Source organism: Zerene cesonia, chromosome 2 (assembly GCF_012273895.1).
Source record: "Zerene cesonia ecotype Mississippi chromosome 2, Zerene_cesonia_1.1, whole genome shotgun sequence".
NCBI lineage: Eukaryota > Metazoa > Arthropoda > Insecta > Lepidoptera > Pieridae > Zerene > Zerene cesonia.
In genome coordinates, this window is record NC_052103.1 from 134,221 (window position 1) to 157,047 (window position 22,827).

The following is a 22,827-nucleotide window of genomic DNA, read 5'->3' on the forward strand; positions in this document are numbered from 1 at the left end:
ACTAGTTTATTTAAATACTTAGAGATATTTTGAATATCGACTTATTATATACCAGCTTGTTTCTTCTTTTCCGCAATAAAATATACTCAAATTTCATTATAATGCCGGACACTGTCTGTTATAGGTATTTTTATTAATATTTCACGATCTCAAATTTAATATTTCAAGGCTAGAAACAATGGGAACGAATTGAAACTAGGTGAATTTTGCAGACTTGTTCATATTTTATGTTCTAATCTGTATGTAGACATAAAAGAAAGTCGTGTTAGAACAGATTTGGATGAAATTTGATACAGTGATAGTTTGAGACCTGAAAAAGGACATAGAATAGTTTCATCCCGGAAATCTCCCTAAAATTTCGGGAATAACCTCGGGACTGTCTCTGATGTCTTTCTTCGCTAGTGACAATTAACTAAAAATTACTTTTTTCTAAGACTTAAAATTACTCTTTTCTAATTTTAGAAAAAAATAGTGTATAATATATAGCCATAAGCATTGAAATGAATCAAATAAGAATAAATAAAGAATTTTTTAAATCGCTTCAGAAGTTCTTGAATCTAGCCTTTCCGAACAAAGAAACAAACACTTCAGTTTTATATTATAAAATATTTAACAAAAATATAAAATACCACAGATAACATAATTCTATAATGCTAATATAAAAAAATATACTCTGTAAGTACCGATTTCTACACACAGTCAAGTAAAAAATAAATAATCTAAACATTAAACAAAGCATAATCACGTTTTCACATGTCGGTACATTTAAAATATCACAATCGTCTTTAAATATTTTTTTGCTATTATTGTATATCTTAAAATGGTCTTATTTTTTGCATCTCTAAGGATATTGCCACGCGTCCAACAACCGCCATACTCATTAAATTAAATAACATAATGCTGAACGCTACTTTAATTATTATATTAATGCCCTTGAATAATTAATTAAAACAAAATAAAAATATAATAAATTCTATTAGGTCTACGCTAATTAAAATGCGCATTTTAAAAACAGCAAATTCGGTTCACGGAACTTTTAGTTTGTTTACAATTATATAGATAGTTTGTTATTTTGTGAGTTTGTTTTAAGTTATTTGTTTTTAATCTCTGGATCCAGTGAACCGATTTCAAAACGAGGTCGAGTTATTTATTTATATTGCTAAGTTATTTGAGCAATAGCAACCCTCGCTATATGTGACGTAAATGCCTTACCTCGTAGGCTGTTTTTTTTTAATAAGTAATACGCAATTCGAAACAAATGCAATATAATTAATTTCTCCAAAAAGACCGAGTTTCTTGAGAAGAGAGGTAACATCAAGCCGGAGGACTGTTTTTTTTACTCTCCTCTCCATTCCTTCATTCCCGTTGTCAACCCTCCCCTTATCCTTTAGGCCCTAAAAAGCGGGAAACGCATTTACAGCGGTTCTACCTCTGCAAATGTGCATGGGTAGTGGTGATCGCTTACCATCAGGTGAACCGTCAGCTCGGCTGCCCGCCAATGGGCTGAAAATCCCACGTGGTTTCGGAATAACAAAAAAAACACAACAAAGATACTCCTTTGGTATCCAAAGCATTTTTAACTAAAACTTAAGATATTATTATAAAATTTAAGATATTATTTAATGCGAGTTATCTGTTTTAATCTCACACACAAGTAAAACGACTAGGTTTTATACGTTTGTCGTGTCTGTGACATCATAGCTTTATGTGTACAAAACAAGATAGAAATATTAAAAAACTGAAATTTCGTATTGAAGAAGGAATATAAAATTAAGTTAGATAACAAATTGACACCCACTTAGTGATAGAGTTCTTAGAATCTGAAGTAGGTGCTTATATTATCTACTGATTTTTAGTCGATGTCATATCAACCTCCGGACAGTGGCATATATGTATGTATATATACATATATATTCATTGCATGTAAAGAAGAAAATAAAAAAAATACGAATATTTATAAAACATGTGTAACATGTGTACACTTTTGTAGCTTTTATTTGTTATGTTTGAAAGGAAGTTCATTCTGAAATTAGTTTGCTGAAAACCGGTCAAAGATGGCCGCCGCCACAAAATGGCGGACCATACATGTTTTTACAACTAGTAAAATACCATAGAAATCTTTAGATAAGGAGATCGCTCAAGTCGCTGAGTTTCTAGGGAGTTCTGTCACCAAATTAATAAACACACAAATTATAACAAGAACCACTTATATATATATATAATGTATTTATACTTATACAACTAGTATTATATTTAATGATATATTAAAATTAGAAAAAATAATATTATACTAAAACATTAATGTTTTAAATAATATAATTTATACATAAATTATTTTAAGATGATTTGTGCTACAATAAATGGATGATTAACAATGCAAATAAAGCATAATTTTAGTCAAAAATCATTCAACATATTTTAAAATATAAAGTAGGCACAATAATGTACATTAGTTCGTTCGAGGAGAACCATTTGATTACATTAACTGTATATAAACAAGCCTATTAAAAAAAAACAAACGATAAATGGACAGACCTTCGTTCAATCGAATAACGCGAGCAGCAGCTCCATCCCGTTTCATGGTTTAAGCTATAACCTACATATGTATACTATTCATTGTGCATTTTGAAGGTTTGAAGTTACTTGTGAAAGCCGCAACGTATTACAATTTCTGAGTAAAAACACTGCCTCAACTCGGCGGTATCACATGCCCGCTGCGCTTACGCATGTCACATGTTACGCGGCGGTTTGGCCTATCCCCTCAATTTAGATCTGTATATGAAATACTTTATCATGTTTCAAATCAAATGTGACAGCGATTTGCACTTTTGTATTGTTTGTTTTAGTGAGAAAATAGAATAGAATAGAATACAGTTTTTGTTTAAAAAATAAAAAAGTAAAATTCCATCACTTCGGAAAATATTTCTTCAAACTACTAGCAAAAACATGTTAACTTATAAATAATTGAAATACGAGTTGCTAAACAACAAACTCCTCATGTAGGAAAACATGTAAACAATTACGTAAATGGAACAAAAACCTGTAATATTCATAATGCTTATTAAATGTATTAATATACCTACTAATATATAAACTACTAATGTAAATGTCATAATATAACCTACATTGTCATTATCCCTTGAGGCCAAAGGTCCTTGACTCTTATTTGAAGAAAACTCCGATATTCATATTAATTCTGTATAAAATAAGAGCATCAATGGCATTTAAATATAAGATATTAGCTATTAAATAATAAATATATATATTTTAATACCAATGGGATAATTATCAAAATCTTTTTTAAGCGGATGCGTACATTGTAGTGGCTATCTGAATGCCAAATTTCAGCTCATGGTTAGGTGCGTTGATCGATCAGTCAGTCAGTCAGTCACCTTTGCATTTAATATATTAATGTGACAAACTGTGTATCACTTAGTCGTATTGAATAATAATAAACAATAAACTATAAATGTTAGAGCTTAAGTGACAATATATCTAAATATGAACTTTATTTAACCAGCAAGGAATCCACAGGGTTGATTCTCAGCGTGTTGTCGACTCAAAGTATTTTCGGTCTACTTCAAATGTGACCTAATATCTATGCTTAGATTTTGAAAAGAATATTTCTTCAAAAGCGGTTAATTAATCAACCAGTTATAGTTTTATACACAAATTATGTTATATTTTTTATTTATTTGTTTATTGGTAATCCAACAGCTTTTTTATATAATGGTAGAATCATTAAAATCAATTGAGCTCAAAAATTCACATTCTAAGTGGAAGATTTTTTATATTTTTGTTTTAATTAGTTTTGCAAATCTTGCAAGTCGCTGTAAAGGAAGCCTGAGTATGCTGTGCGCGAGTTAACAATTACGATATATAATTGGTAAAGGTAGTATATGTTGCTATCCAAACATTTACGGCGCTAAAAAATGTGGGCTCTTCCTTATTGAGGGGACACAATCGAACGGAGGTACCAACAATCGCCCATCGAGTAGGCGAGATCTCCCAAAGCGTGGCCACCGCTGGTCTGCCTTGAGAATCCAAACACACTTTCCCTTCTTCATCCGACAAAGGTCCCTCAGAATGATACACGCTAAGACCGGCAATCAATGAGTCGGTTTTAATAAAAATATTGAGATTCTGCCGCACGCCCCGTTAAATAAAAGTGCGGAAGCAAATATTGTTGAGTTGATATCTGTGTGTGGTGCGGCTCATTTCACGATAGTGTAGTGTGGTGAAGTGTACGGTGATGGGCTTCAAATGGCTTCTGTTTTTGATCACCACGGCGACAGCGGTCGAATTTAACGGTACGATTATTGAATTCGTTTTTTAAACGCATAGATACTTAATAATTTATTATATTTAGAAGGTTATGCCGGGACGTTCTGATAATTTTTCGGTAGCGCACTGAGTGTGGTTTAAAAGGAAATTCGACAAGAAAATTTTCTTTAAAGAAATTATTAGGTATATTTTATAGATATAATTTTAATTTCAATGACTGAGAATATTTTATCCATTTAAGTAAATTAGAATTATGATAATTTTGTTTATAAGTAGAAAAAAAATTAACATAACATTAAAAAGCAGTAGAATTAGATGGACACAATGAAAACGTCTAATGCATATAAATCTTTTGAAAAATAATCCTCTGTTACATATGGAGTTTCGAGTTATTGAAGGAATAATAAAATATAAATTTATAAAATTTTATATAAAAATAAAGCGCGTATTTTTCATGAATGATAAAGCAAAATGTTAACAGTAATAATTAAATGTACTTTTACACTTTATACAGTAAGCTGTTATTGTCAAAAAAAAAAATGCATTTTTTGTAAGAGGATGATTTTTTTGTTGATTTAACAGTTTTAAATGTCATTGCTTTAATTGTATTAAAATTCCATTTTCCTGTCAAAGTGAGTTTCGAAAAACCAAAATATATGTAATGATTGGAAAAAAACGACACAACTCTTGAAGGTTGAAAGGACGAATTGTTTCATGTTGTATTTAAATGTACATTAAAATGATAACTGTTGTGACGCCATCAAATGAAATAAAATGTTATTTATTACGTTTTAAGGCAATAATAAAAATTTGCTTTTTAAAGCAATGGAATATGAAGAAAAACTATAAAAAACACATTTTTTTAATTTACCGAATGCCAAATTGTTTAGAGTTAAGATATTCTATTGAAAGAATAATAAAATATCACAATTTTACAAAAATTTATAGAATATATTTTTTGGTATAAAATTGCTATAATTGAAACACAATATTATACTTTTACAATTTGGTCAATAAAATGATTCTTTTAATGATTTACGAAGAAGACGATTTTATTTTGTCGATTTCTTTTATTCATATATTTGATTAAAATTCCTTTTTCCGTCTAAATTAAATAAACGAGATTCAAAAAAACCATAGCAAATTAATGATTGAAGAAAAAAATTAAGAGATTAAAGATTGAACGGACAAAATGTTTTGTGTATTAAATAGTAGTGTAGTATTTAAATGGATCACATAAAACATATTTCTTTTTATTTTTCATATATTGAAGTACAAAGGACAGAAACCTTTTAAAATTTAGGTATTATTTTCAATTTGCGAAAATAAATTAAAAAGTTCGAATTAATATATTTGAAAAACACAAAATTTTCTACTATACATCCTTTTTCTGGTGTTTCTATAAAATATTTAAATTTCCTTCAACTTTATTTTAACTTCATTTCTTAATTCCATCTTCAAACTCCATTCCAAATTTCAATAATATCAACATACATGTATATACAGCAGTTTTGGCGAAAAATCTTAAAAATCAACTATTCTCATCTCACATTAGAAACCCGTTTTTCCGAACCAGTAAATTAATGGTGAAACATCCGTACGTACCTGTTTTTGTAATGTAATTAAATTACATATAACATGTATAATTATTATAATATGTTGTATAGCGAGCATTGTTACTGATCAGTTTCCCAAGAAACGGAAATTTAAATTGTACCATTCAATCATTCTATGGAATCTCGTACGTAACAAAGACTTTTACACTCTCGTATTTAAATCTGAACTTGTATTAAAAATCTGAAGAGTTTGTTTGCTTTAATGTGTTTCTCACGGAAATAACTGGTTGAAACTACTTCGTTTTTTAGATATTCCACATTGTTTACAGAGGACGGCATGTAAACATATATAAACATAAATAAAATATAGCTTATGACTTCTGTTCATAAAAGTTAAAACTTTTCAGATCGGTTCAGTACATCCAGAGATTACCTAAAACGTCTCTAGCTCACAAATTTTTAAACTTTATGGTACTGTCTATTGACATAAAGTTTATTATAATATATTAGTTTGTAGTAATATTATAATGCTTTTTATGAATTTCCAGAATCCTCCAGAATTTTCTTTGATATTCTGTTTTGATCTTTGATGTAAACAATACCGTTGAGTATCTACTACAGTATATAATAAATGGCGCGTTGTTGCGACATAAGGGTTAAGGTTGTTTTTACTTCAGAAGCTAATATTATCACAAATAGATTGTCAGTTGTTTTCTGTTTAATATCTAATGGAAAATTCATATCGTATCGTATTCATGGTCAACATTTTTTGAGATACCATTGATCAATATTGCTGGAATTTCTTTTAAATGTTGCCGCTCCTGGGGCGAGATTTGAGAGACGAGCACACTTTGGCACGGATTGGACCAGGTCACACCGGGGATAGTACCACGCCCACACAGACACATTTGCGTGAAATAATTGAATGCGAATGTATCTGTGTTTGATGTGATGTTTGCGGTAGCTTGACGCCCGTATCCTTTTTATCACCCTGCCCAATTCATACCTTCATTCCTATATAATCCTTTCCTAATCCCTTTGAAATTTGAAAATGAAATTTCTTGAAAATGCAATGAGATTGTGACGTTCATCCAGCTTCAAGTAAAACATATTTTTAACTGATTTTGACGACAATGCTCTTGACTTATAAGGAAAAATTTGTAGACTGTATCCTTATAGTAAATACGTTATAATTGTTCCTTATGATTTACGTTAAATATATTTGTGTACCATGTTTTATGCAATAAATGATTTTTTCTTCAAAGTATGTAATGCACTTTTTTTATTTAATCGGAAATATTCAAAACTATATAACTGAATTATGCAATAGAAGAATAGTTGTTAAAATAAGTGTAAAAGGAAAAAAATTATCTACTCTATCAGCAAAGAGCGATATTAAAAAAAAACAGTTATAAGTTCTTTCTTTGCATCAACAGAAGTTGTTAAATGATAGTAGGTGCAATACATGTATATAATTTTCCTTGTCTCATCAGCCTGACCGATATGCAAATCAAAATCAAATCAGCACAAAAAATGTCATCAAATATAATTAAATCAACCAATTAGTCTGATCGACATCTAATATCATTATACTAATAATACAGTGCAAGCATGGTGGGTCTCATAATCAGTAATCAATGTAATTTTCGTTTAGAAACATTATACGATATGCTTCACCAAATTAATTGTTCTAATAATAAACTTATTAGCCTTTTTTGTTTGTTCGCCAATAACTAGAATATTGCTTTCAACTTGGAACTTATGTTAGGTTACGTTAGAATTTGTTGAGATATTAAGACATGAGCTCTTATGATATTTAAAAACCTTTTCAGAGTGCGAACACTGTTGTGCTTCTATTGTATTATAATTTATTACACAGCCATAATTCCTTATTATAAACATCGAGGCTATTATTAATGCTAACTCTGTCACCAGATGACACGTACTACGCGATGCCACCCCTGTACCTCCAGGACGACTACGAGCAGTGTCTGGCGACGCGCGGCACCTACTGCCTTGGCTCCTTCCACCTCAGCGGCTCGGAGCAGAACGAAATTGCCAATATTATTAAAGTAAGCCGTCATATTTCGATCATTTTTTATTTACAGACGTGAGTTTACGTTTTAGGAGCAGGAAGTCCAGAAAGTATGTTGGTCTGTTTGTCTTCCGATTATCCTAATAGATCGATTTTAACTATTGTTATTTTTATGTGGGCGAAGTTATCATTTTACTTTAAGTCGTTTAAGTCTTTACAATACAAGATCTAAATGCGGAGAACATTCTCGTGATATAAAATGTCGATTTTTATAACTGGTACTATTGTAACATATATATAAACATATTAAAAATGTACGTATAAACCCAATACAATAACAAGTACCATTGCCGTGGAATCGACTAAAAAACATAAAACCTTATAATGGGGGCCGTAAAAAGTACTATATTCGGAGAAATAATTAAAACACCGATAGTGTGTTTAGCATTAATACTTAATAGCATTATGTTTTAATTAAATTATTACGAGTTTATTTACACTTGGTTCAAACGTTGTTGATTTAAAAATAATTATAATATGGATATCGTTAATACGTATTTAATTTTTATCTATGTTATTCCCTAGTTTTCCCCAAGAATGGAATGAGCCTCTTAAGTAAATATTGTACCCCGTTCTCTAAAAATGCCATCCTTCTAGCTTATTGATTATCATCCTTATAATCCCCTTGCTATCTTAAATTCTCGGGAAACAGGAATAACAGGACGGCGTGTAGTAGTAGTTTTCAGTATATTGTAAACATATTCTTAAATGCGATAGCTTCTAAATTATCTTCTCTCTACTTTATAAATACCAATTTGCTTTTAAAATATCTATAAGTGTGTTTGTATTTTGTATAATGTATGCATGTATGTTTATTTCTTCTGACTGGCACTCCAACAAGGGGCTACTGAAAATCAGCGCTGCGCATGACGCGTAGCTCATGCTGAATAGTTACCCTTTTTAACACCACACCGATTAGTCATAAGTTCACTTCTCAATTTTAATTTAACTGTATGTAAATGTGGTTGTGTTAAATAAACATTCTTTCTTTCTTTCTTCTTTATATATGCAGACGATACTTGAATATCATACAGCCCTTTTTCTATTCATATATGTACCACTTTAGCGATAAGGCAGCATTACACAGCATATTTATACATTTGTTATGCATGTTTTATATTGTAAATTAGCTTTACCCCTCGGCGTCGTCCGCGCGGGTAAAAAGTAGCCTATGTGCTAATCCAGACTTTAATCTACTTCTGTTAAAAATTTCATACAGATACGATTTGCTGTTTCCATCATCCATTCATCCACTTACAAAGTTCCGCGTTTATAATACTAGCTGCACCCGGCAAACTCTGTTCTGCCTTACTCTTATCATTTAGGGGTATGAAAAATAGATGTTGGCCGATTCTCATAGATACCGGATAAGTACAAAAAATTTCATCAAAATCAGTCAAGCCGTTTCGGAGGAGTATGGCAACGAAAACTGTGACACGAGAATTTTATATATTAGAATACTACGATGTACGATTATAATTATAATGAAAATATTCTGGACAAATTTTCCAATATCTTTCATTACACATATGTTTGAAATAATATGTATGCTATAAATATCAATTGCATTAGTTAAAATCATTTAGTTCTAACGAACATTTCGCAATAATTTCACCTAACATAGCATAATGATTAATGTTATTAAAATCTAATCCTAACGCCGGTCCTACATAAAATGTTGCTAAACGCTACACGATGCCCAAACTAGGCAGTAAACCTTCGCCCGGCCACAGCCAATTCGGCAACACACTCTACATTTGAGAAAAATCCTTCAACGCGGTCGCCGTTCGAGGTCTTGAATTTTGAAATAAATTTAAATATTGTTATGGGCTTTCCAATAAAACCTAATAAGGACAAATCTAGTCGACCAAAATATGAATGTATTTTTCCAAAGTGTCACTAAATATCACAAATATATATACTAAATAATAAACTATCAAAATTATATATTTTAACAAAGCGCCTTCAAATTGTCAGAACTAGACCAAATTTAAACGATACCACACAAAAGGCAGCTATCATATAAAAAAAGCTTTATTAAAAACGGTTCACTTAATCAAAAGTTGAAAAAACTAAAACTGAAAAAACTCTAAAAAATGCAGTCAAAATGACAAACTCCTTCTTTCTTGTAGTCGAAGGAAAAATAAAGATAGACGTTGAGACAATCATCCACTCAGTTTATATAAAAAATATTTGTAAACATTTACTTATAATATAGATATAATTGATAAAATATTCTAATAATTAATGAGCAACAAATAAAATAATGGAACTTTATTTACTGTCTGTGTGTGTTTATGTATGTCCTGCCTGTATCCAGCCCTAACCTGTTAGCGTCGAAAGCACGTATTTCCATAGAATTTCCATATCGAAAGTATTCAGTTAAAGCCGGATTGAACGCGATTCCACAAAAACTTTCAATATGCACTGTTATAATTCTATATTCTAACATCTATATGCTATTGGTGGAAATAGTTTTCATCCCTGGCGTCGCTTGAACGAATACCCGCATAGTTCCCATTCCCATGTAAATTTCAGGATAAAAGCTATTGTAACCTTTCCCAGGTCTTGAACTATCTTCGTGGCAAGTTTCATACAAATCTGTCTAGTGACTAAGAGCGAAGATGAGACAGTCAGACAGAGGTATTTTTATGTCTGACTTATGGGCATAATTATGTAATATTAGTAGGGACCTAGCAATTATGGAAAACTAATATCAAAGATAATAAAATTTAATAAATGGTATTAGTGTGTTAAATATTAGGTTTTTTCAGTTATTTTTCTTCATTTGAATCTCCATCAGGATAAATTAAACCATACATTATTTATTCATAATTAAACTTAATTAATGAATCAGCATGTCATGTTATTTATAAAAAAGTTAATGGAAAATATTTACTTGCGAAGAGTTACGGATATATCGGAAAATACCCAGCCATATACTTTTTGAACCAATCATTTGTTATTATATATGGTGCAATACATAGCAAATATTTAACATAACCTTAAAATGTCTCTTGTAGAAACGAGTTGTCTTCTATTTGTAGGGTTATTTTAAGATACATTGGTGTATTAATAGTAAATATTTAATTATTTCCATCATCTTACGAGCATACCAAGTCGTTATTGACTTTTTATTGAATACATCGTAACAGCTGCAATCTTTAAATTGTTTTCGTATTGTAATGGTGGGGTGTCAAAATCTATTAACAAATTAACTTAAGGATGTTATTACGCTATTTAATTATTGTTTTAATAATTACATCTATGAAATCATCTCCTCACACAAGTTTTCTTTTTTTTTGCTCACTAGGAGCGTTCCAATCGCAAACTAGTTTAAGACAGTTTGTTGAAAAAAAAAATAATTTGAATTTTAAATTTGAATGAGATTGAATAAAAAAATATATATCGGACCACGTCGGGTGTACAATCTTTTGAACTTAAAAATGTTTCTTAAATCTATACTTGACGGAAATCCTCGGCATCTACTCGCCATATCAAACCAAATGACCAGCTTTGGGAACGCTGGGGAGAGATTCCTATTGACCACCAAAATAAACGCCGCAAATGGAATTGGATTAGCCACACTCTCAAAAGGGATAGTGATCATGTTGCAAGGCAAGCTTTGGATTGGAACCCGCAAGGAAAGCGCAAACGTGGCCGTCCTAAACAGACCTGGCGGCGGACTATCATAGCGGAGGCCAGGAAAACGTGGAGCGAAATAAGGGAAGCTCACGATAGAAGTAGCTGGCGGAACACTGTGGATGCCCTCTGCCCCAACTAGGGGACATAGGAATCTAAGTTAAAGTCAAGTCACACTTGACGGAGAAAGCGGTGAATACGCACAAAAATATATTTATATATATGTTCGATATAGAAACCTCCCTGTTTTGAAGTCAAACAGTACAAACTTATTGTGATATTTGTAAATAATCAGCAATATATTTGATAAATTAAATTGATAAAAGATTAGGTTAAAAACTGTTATTATGTTAATTTATATATGTTTCTCAGTTCCTTTACCCCTTAGTTTATCGGCATCATCACTGGCGGGTGAATGCCCTCTACGCGTAACATTAATCAAAAACTTAAACTATTGGTTTCCAGATTGTTTAATTTGACAGAATAACGTATCTTAAAAAATAATAACAGGTTTGGAGATCATAAGGAAATAAATATTGAGGAAATTGGGCGTCATGGGTTCCTCAGAATTTTCTTAATAATGATTCATTATTTAAAAATTCATTACTTTATTGATATTTTATACGTACAATTTGACATTTATGTACCGCAATTATTTATATATTACTACATAATTTGATTCAAGTTTGATTCATTAATTAACTTATTATAACAGAACAGGTCATGCAAATACTTTAATATACATTACAAGCTGATAAACACTAGATCTAATTCAAGAAGAAAACAGCGTTTTACGTCCATGAATTTTGAAGCTTCTCCATGTATTGTACACAAGTCCTAATGGTTACCTGTTACCGGCTCTAAACTTGACTGTAGGTGATGATGATAGACGATGTATGAACCAACAAACCTTACTTACTTCACTTCACTTCATCACTTCCTCATCCAGGCGTACTCCAGTCAAGTGCACCGTTTCAACCACACGTTGATGCACAGGGGGATCTGCATCACGTCAAGCTGCTCGCATATCGAGGAGCAGCTGGCTCCCACGCAGCGGTTCGAGCGGTGCATCCGCAACCTCACCAGCGCCAAGTACGGCCTGAACTCCAAGTTGGCGAAGTTCGAATACTGCAAGACGAAAGACACACCGTCTTTGGTGCCTATAGATGGCGTGGACTTTGGATTCCTGGCGGTGTGCGTGGTTATCCTTCTTGGAAACATGATTGGGACGTTGTACGATGTTTTTAGAGACCAGAGCAATAAACGTAAGTATATGTTATACTACTAGTCCTACTATAATATTATAAATGCGAAAGTTGGTAAGGATGTGTGTGTGTTTGTTGCTCTTTCACGCAAAAACTACTGAAAATTTATTTATTGCAATGAAATTTGGTACGAGAGTAGCTGGATAACTGGAATAACATGTGGGCAACTTTTTATCTCGATATTCCTACGGGATACGGACTTACGCGGGTGAAACCGCGGGGCATAGCTATAACAATATAAAGTTATTTTACATATGTGCGCAAAACATCGGATCCGATTTTATTATATTTTAAGCTGAAAAGTCTTAAATACAATAATATTCACGTATATTTATCATAAATACCATTCGCTATTTACATATATTATATATTCGCAGTATATTTGTAATAAATACCATTCGCTAGGATAAGAAAAACAGTAACATAAAAATTGTACATGTGTCATTTATAAATAGATTTTAAATATAAATTAGGCTACAAATATGATCGTGCTTTAATAATAAAATATGGAAATAATTATCACGAAAAGAATAGCAATTTATCAATTATTTGGTTAAAGATCAGTCGTTGTTACATATTTATGAAGAGCCTTTAAAAGTCATTATTTAAATATTAAGTTCAACAAAATTTATTATATCATCTAAAATGATGAGTGCATAAATACAAGGATGTCAAATGATTTAAAGGTTGCAAGGCAGTATGAGGATGTTTCAATTTATTTTTATGTATATAAACTAGCTCTATAGACATTACAATAATCACACCCACCTCTATAGAATATTTATATTTTTACTACATTTCGTTTCGTTAAACCACTTTTCGTATTTATTTTGTTTGTATTCTGTTTGTATATATGGTTTTATGTGGAATGAATAATTATAAATATCTTCTATACCTAATAAATGTTACAAATTATGTACATTCAGATCCGTCAATGATCTATACATAAACAAATCCTAGGAGTTTTAGATGTACATCTACAACAGTACAGAACAGTTTATATTATATTATTAGATTATATTTTAGATGAGATATAAAATAATACATATTTTAAAAAGGCCCTTGATGTAATATTCGATAATAAGAAAATATTATAACAGAATAAAAATAATAAGCTAGTAACAAAATTCATAAATTAAGCGAATACCAATTTGTAAACAAATATAAGTTAGGTATGACCTGAGCGACTCTTAACCTGAAGAAAAGTCTCCATGTAATTATAAATTTCCGATGAACTTCGTTATTGAATAACCAGTTTTCATATCCATTATCCTTATTTAATCATTACTAATGTTATTAAAAACGTTATTGCCTTTTTCTCTTTGTTCGTTTGTATGTTTTTCTTTTACGTAGCATCGGCGCTATTTATGGCATGATTTTGTGTGTTTATAAACGTCGATAAACGATTTATTGCTCGTTTATAGGCTAATAGCTACATAGAGTGATATAGCCTACCGTTTACTTGAAATCACCTTTGACCAGGCGGGCTAGCTGCGGGCAAAGAACTTTCGATGTAATACAATAAAAGACTAATTTATTTCTCAAGAAAAATCACCAGGACAATTTAAAGAAAATATTAAATTTGGCATGTCAATGAATTGATGCAAGTACGTAACGGTAATTAGAGCTGGCACTTATCTAGGCACTTTATAGTTATTTTTATTACAAGCATTAATTTTGTAACACAACTTTATGTGAAACAAAACTAGCTTGAAAGATTCGCCGTAGCAGCAGCATATGTAATCGAAATATTAGAAAAGGTGAAGAGAGACCTGTTAAATACTTCTCAGGTGCCACTGCCACACTTAATCTTTTCTCTATAACAATAAAGTAAAGCTTGTTTTTTCGAACGTACCAATCCCAGAAACTGCTTCGAATTGAAAAAAATTGTGTCAAATAGTCCATTTATAAGAAATACATAATGTATGGCGCAGGTGAAGCCGCCGGGTTGAGCTAGCCGAAAGACTCAAAAGAAAATTACAAACGAAAGACAATACACAGTATACGTTATAATTTAATGTGGATAAACAGATTGCCAACGGAAATCCCAGGCATTGTGTGAACAGCAAGGTTTAGGTCAATAAACCGGTTATTTACTGGAAGTTTTACTTGACTGACTTTATATTTTTAACATCGGAAATGTTAAAAAGCGTACGTTTCAATTTTAAGGACTAAATAAATGTGTTACCAAGTTTTTAGTGCTAGCCATAATAGTACTGAATTAGGCTGTTTTTAAAGTTTTCTGATTTACGCTTTGAAAGTTATCGCTAATTATTTATTGTTGATATTTATACGTACATTTTATTTTTTATTATATTTAACGAAAATACGTACTCATTACTATATGAAAATTTAGCTGTATGACGGTAAGTCATTAGAGCTTCAGTAAATGCATTCAAAACTAGACTGAAAAGCTACCTTACTAATACGAATAATACTAATACTAATACGAATTGTATTCACAAATAATTGCTATTACTCACATATGTAAATATATCATTTATGTTCTTGATTCTGTGAGATAAATAAATATCTTTAAACCGAAAACCGGACTTTAGTTTTGCGAGCTATTCATAAATAACCCTGTATCTAAACAAACAATCTGAATACATCATTTTATCCCATAAAAGTTTTTGGATGAAAAAGAATTACAATTAATGTCATTTTTTTTAAATATCCTAACAAATTTGATGAAAAGTTTTTAAATTCGAGGATTTTTGTTTCATTCAGCACACTACAGCAATGGTAGCTCGGTTGTTAGGACCTCGGAATAAAAAGTAAATTTGGAGGTTCGAGACCGCACGAGCGTGAAATAAATTAATTGATTTTACAATTTACTTGCACATCTATCACATCACTACTGCTTGAAACGGTGAAGGAAAACATCGTGAGGAAACCGGCATGTCGAAAAATGGAAAGTTCGACGCCATGTGACATCTGCCAACCCGCACTTGGCCAGCGTGGTGGATAAGCCCTCATAGAAGGCCCGTGTCCCATAACTTAAAAGAAATGATCAATGCTTTTATTAAATATCTTATTTACATTTTATTATATAGTTGTGATGTTTCAATTTTTTTTTTTCAGCAAACCGTTTGCTGGTGGCGTGGTCGCTTCTAGCTAACTTCAAACGGCTGGCCAAAACATTTGAGAATGATGACACCAATATGTCTCGTCTCAACCCAATCCACGGCACCAAGTGTGTATTCGCGTTTATGTTTATTTATATAAAAGAAAATCTTTTAAATTATTTCTTATTTTTTAGAAGATTATCGTACAAAACATAGATAATAATTAATTTCAATATTTTGGCCTTCATTCTATGACCGGCTAAGAAAAGTATAACGGGATTATTTGCAGGGCAATATTCCTGATGTTGGTGATGATGGCTCACTCAGTCATCATTTATCATTCAGCATATCTCTACAATCCACTTTTCTTGGAAATTGTAAGTATTCAAACATTAATATGTGTCGCTTTTTAGAGGCAATTTATGTTTTTAAAACATACGAGGCTGCATTAGCATATTAGACTAGAATAACAACTAAATTTAAAAATATTATCAAAAGAAATTTCCTTGTTTGATAATGACCACAGACTATTTATATCCACAGAACCGTCAACACCCCCTGGCGACCATCCTCCACAACGGGTCTGTCATAGTGCAGACCTTCATCATTCTATCCTGCTTCCTCTTCACGTATAACTTTCTGCTGCATGTGGAAAGCAACCCGGAGAAAAAGTTTGGTGTCAAAGTGTTCTTTGGCATTATTCTGCACAGACTTGCCAGGTGGGAAATTGAATATGCACGTTTAATAAAAGCGAAATGTTTTTAAGCTGTATAGAAACATGCATACTTAATGTCTTCTCCCTTTGTTACAAACCCCATTAATGTTCTTTAAGGTATTTCCTGCAGTTATACTAAAGATAATATGAGGACCATCAATCTTTCAATCGTTTGGCCTGAAATATACTTTGTTTCACTTTCTGATTAATATCTGTCTGCTTAACTGTCCCAACGCATAATTCCAGGATAACACCCATATACCTCTTCATGGTGGGTTTTACGGCGACGTGGAATCGTTTCATGGCCGACGGGGCGCTGTGGAAACCCATAATGGAGCGGCAGTGCTTGCATTGCCGTGAGAAGTGGTGGTCGCAGGCGCTGTATATCAACAACTTCTATAAACCAGACACGCAGTGTTTGCTGCAGACTTGGTAATCAATCTTGTTGTTATTATCAACTAGATGTAACCGGTGTCATCGCTCGTGTGACCAGTATCTTTATTATCAATCTTTTGAAACATCCATAACATTAAATCCCATAATACCTTGGCTACGAAAAACAACCGTCAATATCATATAACATGCTAGGTATTGGAGCAAATACACTTGGAGATAATTTCGTTGAATGTGTTAACCTTATGTATATTTTACGCAGCTATGTATTGTGTTGCAAAACTTGCAATCGGAATAAGTTTATTTTATTCATACTTACGTTAAATTAAAAAAAAAAACAAAATAAAATATTAAACTACACTTTGCCCTTGATACGTTTAAGGAATTGCAAGTAATTCACATTTGAAAACAGTGTTTATGTCGTGTAGATATTCCTATGTATGATAAAATAATGTATTTATTATTTTATGTAGCAGTTTTTGTAAAGTTCAGGCATACAAATATGTGAAATAAAGTTTCCTGATTCAAATATTATGTTAAGTTTGTTCATATAAACAAATTTAAAATTTGGAAAATCGACCCGACAACGAAATTGTAACTACATTTTTGAACTTCTTATGTGTTTTTTTTATTATTTTTACACAGAAAAACAAAATTTTTAATATAAATTTTGCTCACTTTAACATATTTTCAAATTTAAATCAAATAAATACATAGAAATTGGTTCCCGCATTAATATATAATTCTAAGTTAGACTTTATGTAAGTTTGCTACCAAATTGGAATATAATGAAAGTCAAGGGTAAAATTGCTACCTCAAGTTCTCGTTCTTTTACAAGGTTATTAAATAAAATTTGCATGTATTGCTGGAACGACAACCTACATGTTTAAAATTTAAATAAACTAATCTAGCAGTATATATTTAATAAATTATCATAAATACCTTCACATTAAAAAGGTGCAAATCAATTTATTGTTACGAGTTTAGTAAGAGCGGTACTGCATTTATTTCCTTCTGTTTTTTCATCAATCCATTTGTTAATGTGAGTTGTATTGAATTGCAATCAAATTTATTGTAATTACGTGCATTGCAACCCATGTATTCAATACTCGTCGTGAAAAATAAACGTACATCAACATTTTAACAACTTTATCTTACAAAAAAACTGAGCTCAAACTACAATCTTGAACTACGAAATACTACTATATCTTTCTCATTAATCGGTCTACAGAGAAAGCAATACATAAATCACATAGTTATAGGAGCTTTGTGTGATCTTTTTTCTTAAATAATCTTTAAGCAGACTTGCTATTTGTATAGAGATAATGTTAAACTTTATGTTTACGTTATTTGAGTAGTTGTACATATGATATCCGTTTAGAGATTAATAAATTAAAAAGCGTATAAGTTGCAACGCTTTTAAGATTCAATAAGAATTGACAATCAACAACTAAGAAACATTTTAATGATTGGAATGATGAATATTTTATTCACATATATATAATAATTTAAAACGATTAAATTAATTTAAAACGATTAATAAACGTTATAGACTTACACTTTTTTTATGTATTACATTAAAATGGGAGGATAGAATATTATTTCATTTTATTCCTTTATAAAAACAAAATGGCGTTAAGTTTTTCCAAAGAGAGCATAGCATATAAATACATAGAGAGTAAGTATTGTATCAGACAGTAGCGACTCTATAATACAATACTTAAAATTAAACGTAACATTATTTTAGCTAAAATATAAGTGATGAAGGAAATTCGAATATAAATATCATATGTCATTATTGCAATATAAGTAATAATATGTACAAAAACAAAATGTCAGACGGATAAGAAATGTATTCAATTGAAATATACATAAAATATGTCATTAAGATAAATATTTGCATACCACTTAACAGATTAGTGAGATTGCCTTGACTAGTAATCAAATACAATAATAAAATAATTCGCTTTAGAAAGAAAAAAAATGAAAGAATACATTTAATCCACCAGATATAAGAAAATATAATAATAAAAAAAGAAATAAATGTCTACGTGTATAAGTTTATATATGAAAACGATATATCTTTATTTCTATATTCTACCTCCCACCTTCCTCAGTTTATACAGCATTTGAAGATTAAAATGCGATGAAATGAACTATTTTATAATCATCAGTAATGATAACCATTGCCGATCATGACCAAGCTAATTGATTATCCAGGTTCTTAGCAGTGGACATGCAGCTATATGTGCTGGCTGTCATCATCACTATGGTGGTGGTGAGGTGGAAGAAAACGGCAGTCAAGGTGGTCGCTGGCCTTGTGATTACCGCCGTGGTGGCCAACTTCATCGCGTCATATTACTTCGACTTGAAAGCTATCGTATTCGTGACTTATCCCGAGTGAGTATTTAGCTTTTCGCAACATATACACGGGTTGCAGCAATAGTCGCGGAAACTAAAAAATCTAAAACAAGAACCTAAAAAAGAATCACTCCTTGTCCTATTGACTGCTATAATTGTTGTGGTTTTTCTTCTTAACATATTATAATAAACTTAACTGCAAATAACTGCTGATGGATCATTGGTTATTAAAAGGTCATCAAGATCCCATATCCTGATGTTTAATGCCTTTATTCCCTTTGTAGATTACTCAGAAATCTATATGATGGTGAGCGCTCATTTAAGTGGTTGTATGCGGCACCCTGGGGCAGCCTGCCCTGCTCTCTTTTGGGCGTGCTGCTCGGCTTCCTTTACTACCACCTGAAGGCTGATGACGTCAAAGTAGCGGAGTATAAGGTGAGGGGAGATAAAATGTGTATATGGTCAAAATAAGGAGATAGTAATTAGCTAACGTACATTATACAGTATAAATAGCTGGGGATTTTCTATACTTAGTTACCACAAAACAAAATATCTTACAAAATATCTTAGAAAATCCAACCAACCGATTGTACTAAAATATCAGGTATAGTATCCGTGCTAAAAGTAAATCCTAAACAGACTTGATCTATCACAATCACAAAGTTTTCACTGTATCAAAACCTGACTCCATTCCAGTGGTTCCGCATCGTATACCGCTTCACAACCCCGTGCATGCTGGCCTGGATCCTGTCGGGCTACTTCCTGCAAGGCGACAAGCCGCGCTTCGTGACGGCGCTGTATGCGGCGCTGGACAGACCCGTGTTTGGAGCTGTGATGTGCACCATGCTACTGGGAATGTTCTATAGGATAGACAGTTAGTGTTTATTTACTTTTGACGGCTTTCCGAACCAGTGGTATATGTTAAAAATAGGTTATGACGATTCTAAAATGCTTTTATAAGATATATATTTGAAGTTAATAGCTCAATTCGCGTGGTGTTACAGTAAAGTAGGCCGTATGCTAGACATATGCCATGAATATCTTTCCTAATTGATATTATAGTTACATAATAAACATTTGCCCACACGCGGATCCCACACGTTTATAATATTAGTAGAATGGAATATTTAATCAGTATTAACTTTTGTAAGGTACTATAGGAAAAGCGCCAACAATATAAAAATTTTATATAGGTACTTTAAATAGGTACTTTTATCATTTTATTATTAATGACTTTCATAACAATTAAACTATCTATTAAATGATCATTTATTATTAGTCTGTAATTTTTAATTTTCTTTAAGAAAAAGTTTGATAACAATCTATTCCCCGTCCACTTACAGACGTGCTTCAAGAAAACTCATAAGTTGTCCCATATCCTTCCATTATCTTCACATTTATTGGCAGAGAGATCAGCTGATGCGTATTGTACCATTGCAGCCAACAAAGATGTAGATCTGATCGTGGAACTGGGAAAGTAAATAATGCAATACGTACTTCCAGGTTTCTGGTGGCGTTTTCTATCCTGGGGTGGTTGGCAAATCCTGGGTCGCATGTCGCTGTCAGTCCTCATGACGCACTGGACCTTCAATATGTTCCAGATTGCTATCCAAAGTAATTTGAGCAGGATATCATTCTTTGATGTTGTGAGTATCTTGTTACGTCTACTGTATTCGATTTTAGATACTAGTTATATTTTGAAATTTATAGCTAACGATTCATTTAGTATTAGATAACGTAATTATATTATAAATCTAGGAACACCGACTATAAATCTACGTATAGACTAGACTAGAATCAGTTCTTGAATGTACAATGTACATAAACGCTATCGCTTGACTTTTTGACTAGAAGTCAGATAGTGTATAGCATCGGTGTAGAGATAGAAAGAAGTAGATTCTATTGATATTATTTATTATACTTACCAATCAAACTGAAGGTTTGATGTGCTCGAGACATGTAAAATATATTTTTAAGACCAAATTGAAAATGACTCGGCAGTATTAGAATAGTATTATGTTATCTGTGCTCCTTAGTGACAAATGTATTGTGCTACAGCTACATTATATAATAATCATTCATTAAAAAGTTAAAACGCCAAGTGGCGACATCTACTGTACTTTTTAAATAAAAAAAAATGTTTCAGGCCGGTCATTGGTATGTAACGATGAGCTCAACGTACCTTGTATCTTTCCCAATTCATCTTTTGGTGGAAGTACCGCTGCAGAAATTCCTACAAGCTGTTCTTGGAGTATAATACCTTGTTAACAATAAATTTCAGTACTCAGTACTATAGTATTATATAGTCGTGGATAAGGCTTAAGTTAATGTCAATTCTAGTGTACATATTTTAAAGTTATTTAGAAGGTTTAATGAAAGAAAGTATTTATAAAAGTTAAGGGGTATATTAGATTGAACACTACCTACCATTACTTACGGAAAGGGAGTGCATTTTATCAAATTAAATACAAACAATAAGAATTTCGTGGAAAACAAAGTGATGAAAACAAATAGTGGAAATGTTAAAACCAGTATGAACTTTTCGTTGATTAAGATTTAAAATTGGAATCACGACTAGAATTATTGTAATCAAATCTGTGTTCTTTTAATTGTAAGAAAATGAATGCCAGCTGTTTATAATCTTTTTGATAAGTAGATTTTTATTAGATGAAATAATAAATTAATTAATTTATAATTTTGCAATCCACTAATGTCATTTTCAAGATCATACAATACTTTGAAAAATTTCATAATGGTCTTCAGTGTAATTCCTACATTCCTACTAACATCTTCTAGCAAAACAATAATAAAAGTTAGATTCAATAGACCATATTTAAGGCGATACGATAGAATTAGATTTTTATTCCGTATGTCTCTATACTCTGTGATAATATTCTTATATAAATAGTATGTTAAATTAAGTCAATAAAAATTATTTGAAAAACTTCTGTTTACTTTCTTTCCTTTTTTTATTATTTTTGTGCATCTCTTGAATTTATGATATCACTTGTAGTACCTACATATCTACCTACCTACATATCAATAAAAAGGTCTGAGCATCAACTACACGTATGGCTTAAACACATTGAAATAGCGATTAATACCAGTAGCAAGTACAAACTAGTTCTGAATCTGTGTTAAGTACTAAGCGAAGATTACGAATTAATTGCAGGTCGGCCACAATGTAGAAAACGTTATTAGTAGCCCTACCTCCGTGACTTGAACTATAAATTAAAAATATTGTGGGCACTGACCAAACGAAGTTACATTAAATACTTTTTTAAACGAAAAAGCTATATAGTGTTAGACAATTCACACTTCACTCTTCTATAGTGGTCATTACCAACCGGGCTATGGGTGCAATCATAGATTATACACTTATACACGGGTGCAATATGGCTAGTAGAAAACCTTTATACCTAAAAATGTACGTGTTTGATAGCTTTCT

General features: G+C 31.6%; 1 protein-coding gene across 1 annotated transcript; it reads left to right on the top strand.

The window, feature by feature from the left end:
- The first annotated feature begins 4,129 nt into the window (after nucleotides 1–4,129).
- LOC119833965 (nose resistant to fluoxetine protein 6-like) lies at nucleotides 4,130–21,890 on the top strand. Its single transcript, XM_038358225.1, has 12 exons — nucleotides 4,130–4,310; nucleotides 7,776–7,912; nucleotides 12,527–12,842; nucleotides 15,927–16,038; nucleotides 16,200–16,287; nucleotides 16,454–16,629; nucleotides 16,872–17,057; nucleotides 19,239–19,418; nucleotides 19,664–19,814; nucleotides 20,076–20,253; nucleotides 20,883–21,025; nucleotides 21,526–21,890. The coding sequence occupies exons 1-12, from the start codon at nucleotides 4,253–4,255 to the stop codon at nucleotides 21,634–21,636; spliced, it is 1,836 nt and encodes a 611-aa protein (XP_038214153.1). The 5' UTR covers nucleotides 4,130–4,252; the 3' UTR covers nucleotides 21,637–21,890.
- Nucleotides 21,891–22,827: the final 937 nt, after the last annotated feature.